At 31.7% G+C, this 9,338-nt stretch overlaps 1 protein-coding gene across 1 annotated transcript; it reads right to left on the bottom strand.

Moving 5' to 3' along the window:
* Window positions 1-564: 564 nt before the first annotated feature.
* Window positions 565-1,500, bottom strand: LOC114082447 (olfactory receptor 8K3-like). The gene has a single exon (XM_071617062.1). The coding sequence runs from the start codon at window positions 1,498-1,500 to the stop codon at window positions 565-567; it is 936 nt and encodes a 311-aa protein (XP_071473163.1).
* Window positions 1,501-9,338: the final 7,838 nt, after the last annotated feature.

Genomic DNA, 9,338 nt, shown 5'->3' on the forward strand with positions numbered 1-9,338 from the left:
TTGGCTCACTGTTCCTTCAAAGCTCACACTACAGTGAGCCTCCTAATATCACAATGAAGCCCAACAAAACACTCAGAAGTGGATGAAGTTTAAAATTGAAAGATTATGCTTAAACACACACACACACACACACACACACAATATACAAGCATACACATGGACATGGGAAAGTTTACTATAATACTTGAGATTTCAATAAAAAACATTTCAAGTCCTTTTCAATACACACTTTTATTGCACAAACACTCTTCTTCCTCAGGGTCATGCAGGATGCGAATCTGCTACCTGATTTTATGGTCTACAGATGCTAAACCTGATTATACTTTACTATATAATTACTCAATTATTGTGTCTACAATGTATCTTTCCTCTTCAAGGAAAGCAAAGATTTCACTGTTTTTTTTCACTAGTATGTTTTAGCTTTTAGGAATTTGATGGAAATTGAGAAGGCCAATTCTTAAATATATGTTGGGCCCTTTTGTACTTATAATATATTCTGGAGGAACACAAGGCACGTTCACATCCCAAACCCATTCTTAGGATTTACATTTTATGTAAAAAATGTTAAATGTGACATATCTTTTTCAGTATTCGTTGCAGAGCACATTTCACATCTTTATTCCTCAAGCTATAGATCAAGGGATTTAACATGGGGATAACTAGAGTGTAAAATATGGAAGCCATTTTAACAGAGATGAACGAGTGCCTGGAATTGGGCTGGACATACATAAATATCAAAGTCCCATAAAATACCATGACCACTGTCAGGTGGGATCCACAGGTGGAGAAAGCCTTGCGCCTGCCCTCAGCAGACTTCATCCTGAGAATGGCTAGGAGGATGAGCACGTAAGACACAACAATGACCAGAAGAGAGGAAATTGAATTACTATATGTTAAAATCATAAATATCACTTCAATTTCATGTGTGTTTGAGCAGAGCAAAGATAATAAAGGAAGACCATCACAGTAGAAATGACTGATGACATTGTATCCACAGAATGATAACGTAAATATCTTTATGGTGACCAGAAGAGACACAAATGTGCTGTAGAGATAGGGGAATGCTACCAGTATATAACATACCCTCTGGGACATAATGACCGTGTAGAGGAGAGGGTTGTAGATGGCCACATAGCGGTCATAGGCCATTGCAGACAGAATAAAAAGCTCACTACCAATGAACAAAATGAAGAATGCTAGTTGTGTAGCACATAAATAATATGAGATTACATTTTGATTCACCACAAAACTTACCATCATTTTGGGGCCTACAACTGTAGAATAACCAAGATCTGTAATACTCAGGTGTCTCAGAAAAAAATACATGGGTGTTTGTAGGCTGTGGTCCACCTTGGTGAGGATGATCATGCCCAAGTTTCCCAGCACTGAGATTACATAGATGACGAGGAACAGCCCAAACAGTGGAGCCTGCAGCTCAGGGCGATCTGTGATGCCCTTCAGAATGAACTCCTGAACCACTGTGAGATTGTGTTTCTCCATCCAGGTGTGTTAGAAAGCCTAGATTTGATAGACACAGTAGGAAAGTCACCATGTTTTAACAATCATCCTATGAAGACTAATTATGCAAATCTAGTGTAAATAAGATATATCCAAATTTTCTAATTTAGAATTGTTGAAAATGAATCAATACTTACACATATAAATACGCATAGATAGAGATAAACACAGAGGTGGAACAGTGGTTCTCATGTAGGATGAATTTACTCATAAAAGAGCATTTTTAATTGCTGCATATTTTGATTGTCCCAACTGGGAGATGAACTGCTACTGACCTCTAATGGTTAGTGGTTGTTTAAGCTGCTCAATATGCTATATCCAATATCCAGCCAAAGAAATATCTATGTCAATAACTTTATTGCAAATTCAGAAAAATTAACAAATGGATACCCAGGGAATAAAAAGATAGGGATACAGATTCACATAAATAGGTAGAGTTTACAAAGTAAAAATGAATTAAGTTTAAACATTATTATGATATTTGGTGTTAGATAAATTGATGATTATTACACTATTAAGTATTCTGATTTTCATTTCTATCATTATATTTGTATGGTGACATTTAATAAGTACGTTCAAAAATATTACTTAATACATAGTCTAATAATGTGCTTTTTAATGACAAATTTCAAAATTTCAAATGATTTCCTAACACAAAACGTAGTCCCATACATCCTAATATTTCAAGTAGGTAGAGGTGGAACTGCTAACTTCCTTGATAGATATTGGCCAGATGCATGAATAAAAAGTCTATAATAGATTACACTGCAAATATTTTGACATGAATAAACAAAACAGGAGTTCTATGTATGTAGATACAGTTCATATACTATATTAACTCAGTGTATACAGAGTTTAATTTTGGGCAATAATATGTCTAAAATTCTTATTATCACATATATAACAAACATGATCTTGCAGTGTATTTCAAAGGATGAACTATGATTAAGTGATTTAATATGTCCATGCTATTTCAAAATGCTTCTCAAATATCATTTTGCTTTTATTTTTAAGTGGTATCAGTAACCTACCTGTGATAAGTTTTCTTTACACATTTTTGTGTACAGTCTTCTCTACAGGAGTTCCACTTCTTTTCAAAAGCTAGAATGAAGAATAGGTAAGAATAAGTCAAGTAGAATACAATATATGTGAATTTTTCCATTCTCTACAATGGAAAGTCAGAAAATTCTCTTCTAATACAGGAAACTATCTCAGAGAAAAAAAATATTTCAAAAATTTTAAAATATATTTTTAAAAGTTATATATAATATAAAACATTTATTGTTGTGTATAATATCACAGAAACATATTTAAATAAACTGAAGATGAGATATACATGGATTCCTCTTATGTTTTAGAATCTTATTTGCAATATCTTCATGAGAACTTTTTGTGAATATGACAGCACATTATCCAAATAACATCTATATAACCAAACAAAATGTATCTGAATACCTATGATAGTCCAGAGATTTAAAAACCCAGCATAGTGACATATGAATAGCATATTTAAGGCAAAATAATTAATATATCTTTAAAAATTGATAACTAATATTCTCTAAATAAGAAAAAATAAAATGAATTACATTCTAGAGTAAAAATAGTAGTGTAAGCTGTCTGTGTGCAAGCTACAAGCAAACAAAAAAAATCATACAATTTGCAAAATTATATATAAAGCCACCTTATATTTACATACAATTTGGTCTTAAATTATATAAATTATTATTTATATGATTGTGGCTTCCTGTTATCCTACCACACTCCTTCTAGAACCCTTTCTCATATTAAATATAACAAAATACACATCAGATTATCACACTAAAGAAGTCCATTCGATAAATGCAATAATAATATTTCAATCTCATTTTTATTGTTTTGCTGTGATTTGGTGTGAAATCATGAAGTACTACAAAGATTTGTGCAGATGATAAGTAACTATCCATAATGCTGCAATGTAAAAAAAAAAATACAGAGATGTTTCCTCCCCTTTGTTTTGGAGTTCAACAGAAATAACTGAATTGTTTCCTCATAGTTTACTAATCTATGTTCATACTCAAGTGTACTTAAAGTTATACTCTGAAAAAAACCTTTAGTTAAATTCCCATAGAAAAGAAAAATCATTTTACATGACTATCAAATTGGATACATAAAAGTCTCCTGATAACAAAAAAAGTATTTTTATATCTCTATATGAAGGGAAACTCTTCCTTATCAAAAGATTGAACATTCATACAATTGTGCACATAACTTTAAATGCTAATTATGTAAAGAGGATCCCAAATGAGGAGAGGCACTAAATACCTACATCTTCAGAAGGACATTAGGATGAAAGAGTGAATCCTTGCTATTTCCAGTTTTGTTTTTAAAATGGGTCTCCTTTTATATGCTTATTCTGCTCTCACTTTTTCATCTGTTAAACATGAGAATCTATGCCCACAAAATTCAATGCTATCTAAGCACACACAATGTGCATGTTTCAAAAATGCTTATAAGCATTTACCCATTCAAGTTGGGTGAAAATATTCCATAATTAGTGTGAAAAATAAGGGAGATAGATCCCATGGCTATTAAGACATTATGGAGTAGAAGAAAGTGCAGAAGTCAAATCAAAAACGTTCACTTATATTAGAGGCAGCAGCTATCGTAAAAATGTGCTCATCTCTGTGGAGACAGGTGAAATAAGCACTTCATTAAACTACCATTGATACCTATAATGAAACCCCTCTCTAGATTCTCCTGTGTATTCCTTAACATGGCATTTTTGTAGAAAATTTTTTTAATTTCTTTTTCGTGTAGAGATTCTCCCTTAGGAGATACCAAGCAATTTGTGATTATCCCTAAAGAACTTGAAATGCTAATGAAATGCCTGCAGGTTGTTGGATAATTATCAGGGATAAATTTATACAAATTTGACTTCACTTGTTTTTGCATTTATTGTAGGATCCTACAAACATTGTTTGCATATTAGGATCACAAAGAGATATGAGCACTCTTATGTTCATTGCAGTATAATTTGAAAGAGTCAAATGTGTCAATATATACTGAAGGACAAACACATAAGTCAAATGTTGTCTATGCAACATTCAGACTTAAAAAATTATATAGTTCATAGTGTGATAAAAGGATAAACCAAGAGAACATTAAATAAAACAAACCAGTCACAAAAGAAAAAAACCCTTTGCCCTATCTAAAGTTCCTCCATACCTCATGCTCCTCCCCATCTCCATAATGAATCAGCATCCTTATGTCAACAAAAACATTCGGCCTTTGGTTCTTTGATATTGGATTACTTTTTGTAGTATTATATAATTTAACTCCATTCTTTTACCTATAAATGATTTTATTCTATTTTAATGATACATTGTGTATTTATACAAAAGCTTCCCTATTCATTCATAAACTGAAGGGCATCTGGATTGGTTCAACAATTTAGCTATTATGAATTGTGCTGCTATAAACATTGATATGGATGTGTCCCTGTAGTATGCTTTTTTAAGTCTTTTGGATATAAACCAAGAAGTGGGATAGCTTTGCCAAATGGAGTTTCCTTCCAAGTTTTCCAAGGATTCTCCAAACTGCTTTCCAGATTGGCTGCACCAATTTGCAGTCCCACGATCAATGTGTAAGTGTGCCTTGTTCCCCCCACATCTTTGTCAACACTTATTGTTGTTTGTATTATTGATAGCTTCCAATCTGACTGGAGTGAGATGAGATTTTAAAGTAGTTTTGATTTTCACTTCTCTAATTGCTAGAGATGTTGAACATTTTTCCATATATTTGTTGATTGATTATAAATCCTCTTCTGAGAAGTGTCTGTTCAGTTCCTTGGCCCCAAAACTAAAATACCTAGGAATAAACTTAATGAAAGAGGTGAAAGACCTCTACCATGAAAACTACAACATGCAAAAGAAAGAAATTAAATAAAACCTTAGAAGATGGAAAGATCTACCTTATTCTTAGATAGACAGAATTAATATTGTCAAAATGACCATACTACCAAAAGCACTATACAGATTCAATGCAATCTCAATCAAAATCCCACTGACATTCCTTATACAATTGTTTAAAAAAATCATGAAATTCATCTGGAAAAATAAAAGACCCAGAATACCCAAAGCAATTCTTAGCAAAAAGTGTGAAGCTGGTGGCATTATTATTCCAGATCTTACGCTATTCTACAGAGCAATAGTAACAAAAACAGCATGGTATTGGCACCAAAATAGACTGGTAGACCAATAGTACAGAAGAAAGGACACAGAGACTAACCCACATAACTACAGTTGTCTTATATTAAACAAAGTTGCCAAAAACGTACATTTGAAAAAAATATAGCTTCTTCAACAAATGGTGCTGGGAAAACTGGAAATACACAAGTAACAAAATGAAATTATATCTCTATCACCATCACAAAACTCAACTCAAAGTGAATCGAAGACTTAGAAATTAAACCAGAGGCCTTGTGCCTAGTGTAGGAAAAAGTAGGCACAAATCTCCATCCTGTTGGATAAGAACTTCCTTAGTTAGACTCCTATAGTGCAAGAATTAAACCAAAAATTAATAAATGGGATTGAATCAAACTAGAGAGCTTCTTCTCAGCAAAAGAAATAATCAGTGAGGTGAGTAGAGAGCCTAGAGAATGGGATCAAATCTTTACCATAGGCATATCAGATAGAGCACTAATCTCTAAGATATATAAAACACTCAAAAACCTTAACACCAAAAAAACAAAAAAATAAAAACAAAAACAAAAGAAAAGAAACAAAAACAAAAACAAATAACCAAATCAATAAATGGAGTTGGTTTCTTTTCTATTTCATGGAATAATTTGAGAAGTATTGGTTTTAATTCTTCTTCGAAAATCTTGTAGAACTCAGCTGAGAATCCATCTGATCCTGGGCTCTTTTCACTGCTAGGCTTTTGATGCCATTTTTCGTTTCTTTGCTGGAAATTGATCTATTTAAACTTTCTATCTCCTCCTGATTCAATTTGGGTAGGATATATGTGTATATAAATTTGCCAATGTCTTCATGATTTTTTAAATTTTATTTCAGTATGTATTTTCTAAATAGTTTCTGGTTATAATTTGTATTTCCATAGTGTCCATGGTGACTTTTTCTTTTTCATCATGAATTTTAGTATTTTGAGCTCTCTCTCTACCTCTCTCTCTCTCTCTCTCTCTCTCTCACACACACACACAGAGAGAGAGAGAGAGAGAGAGAGAGAGAGAGAGAGAGAGCGAGCGCTTGGTTAAGTGTTTATCAATTTGATTTATTTTTCAAAATATCAGCATTTTTCTCATTGATTTTTTAAAATATAATTTCATTGATTTTGGTTCCGATTTTATTTGTTTACTGTTTTCTACTGCTTTGGGTGTTGACTAACTGTTCTTTTTGGCTTTGAGATGTAACTCTAGGTTACATATTTGGTGACTTTTTTTTTTTTTAATAAATCAGCTCAATGCATTGAACTTTCTTCTTAGAATCACCTTCATAGTGTCCCAGAATTTTTGATATGTTTTGTCGCTATTCTCATTTAGCACTAAGTATTTTTTTATTTCATCCCTGATTTCTTCTGCTATCCATTGGTCATTCAAAAGTGTATAATTTAGTCTCCAGGCATTACATTAGTTTTTATTTTTCTTATTTTATCATTGATTTCTAATTTCATTCCATTATAACCTGTTAGAATACAAGGAATTATCATGAATTTTTGTACTTACTAAGGGTTGCTTTGTGGCCTAAGATATGTTTTATTTTAGAGAAGGATCCATGTTCTGTTGAGAAGAAAGTGTATTTGGTCATTGATGGATGAAATATTATATATATATATATATATATATATATATATATATATATATTCTAAATAATTGTACTTTAATTTTTATAGCTCTTTTATTTAGCTTTTGTTTGTAGAATCTATCTAGTGATGAAAGAATTATGTTAAAGTTATTCAGTATTATTTTTTTATGTTCTATTTGATCTTGAAATTGAGTAGGGTTTGTTTGATATATAGTTATGATTGTTATGTCTTTTTCATATATATATATAATTCCCTTAAACTGTATGAAATATCCTGATTTGTCCCTTTAGATTATCTTTTACTTGATGTTCACTTTATCTGATATGAGGTTAGAAACCCCTGTTTATTTATGAAATCCATCTAAATGATATTTTTTTTACCTTCAGTTTGTGGATAACTTTGCCTATGATGTGAGTCTCTTGGAGACAGAATATTGTTGGGTCTTGTTTTTCTTAATCCAATCTGCAAGTGTATGTACTGTGATTGATGGGCTTAGGCCATTCACTCTTAGAGTTATTACTGAGAAATAATTTTTACTCCCTGAATTTTATTTATTTCTGGTTTTTAGTTTGAATTAATTTCTCCTATGTTTGCCTATTCTTTTAGTGTATTTCCTCCCTTTGGTGGTTGTCAACTTTGTTTTTCATTTCCTATTCATGAAATATCTTATTGAGTATGTTTTATAGGGTGAAATTTCTATTTGTGGATTCTTTTACCTTTTTTAAATCATTGGAAGTTTTTATTTCTTCATTAAATATGAAGCTTAATTTTTCCAGGTGTAGCATTATTTTCATCCAGAGCTTGTTATATATTACTTCAAGACCTCCTAGCTTTGAGAGTCTGAGTTCAGAAATCAGCTGAGACATAGATTGATTCTAACGGTGAAATGTCACTTTTTTCTGGCAGTCTTTAAAATCTTATCCTTTTTCTGTATGTTAAGCATTTTCATAATAATGTGCCTTGGTGTGGGTTTGTTGTAATTTTGTATATTTGGGGTCTTGTATGTCTCCTATATTTGAACTTACATTTCAGACTTTAGGTTTGGAAAATTTTCAGATATCATTTTATTGAAAAGTTTGTGCATCCCTTTGGTTTATATATCGGAACATTCATCTATCCTGATACATCTTAAGTTTTGTCTTTTCATGTTATCCCATATGTCTTAGAATTTCTGTTTATGGTTTCTTAACATTTTTCCCCTATGGTCAACAAACATTATTTTCAAAATTATATATTTTGTCTTCCAAATGGTCTAGTATGCTGGTGATGCTTTCCAGTGAAATTTTACTTTGGTTCATTGATTCCTTCATTTAGAGGATTTTTGACTTATTTTTCTTCAGGATCTCTATCACCTTAAAGAAGTGATCTTTCAATTTTTTATATTTTCTCTCTGATTTCAATTATTATATCATCTTTTTCATCATAGATTAATTTAAATGAACTTTCTGAATTCCATTTCTGACATTCCCAGTACTGTAGTGTCAGTGGAGTGTGTTGCTTAAGTGTTCTGTGTTGTTTTGGGTGGTTTGTTTCCTTATTTTTTCATATTGTTCATGGGTCTATCCATCTATCTGGATGGGTCTGAAGCTGTAGCATTTCTACTTTATGATTTTATAGTGTCCCTCTATGTTATTGGTACCTCACAGATTGAGAGGGGAGCTCAATAATAGCAAAAACTTATGTAAATAATATGCAGCAGTCGCTTTAGTACTTAGTTCCTATTTTTATATTGACAGTGTTAATTGATACAATATGTAGAAATTGTAGGATTAGGAATTAGGAATTAGGATTAGGAATCAGTAAAAACTGTAAATATTATTGAATTATGTCTGACATAAAATCAAACAGTAAGTGTTGTCTACGACTTCTACTATATTGTTGTTGTGGCATTGGTGGTATGGGTAAATGTAATAGATATTAATTAGTATTAGGAGGTGTTAAGGATAGACTTGATTATGAGGGATAAGAAGAAATAGGACAGTATAAAAATATCTGTAATTTAAAAAAGAAGGTGAATAAGG

The sequence above is a fragment of the Marmota flaviventris genome, chromosome 9 (genome assembly GCF_047511675.1).
Source record: "Marmota flaviventris isolate mMarFla1 chromosome 9, mMarFla1.hap1, whole genome shotgun sequence".
In the NCBI taxonomy this organism is placed as follows: Eukaryota; Metazoa; Chordata; class Mammalia; order Rodentia; family Sciuridae; genus Marmota; species Marmota flaviventris.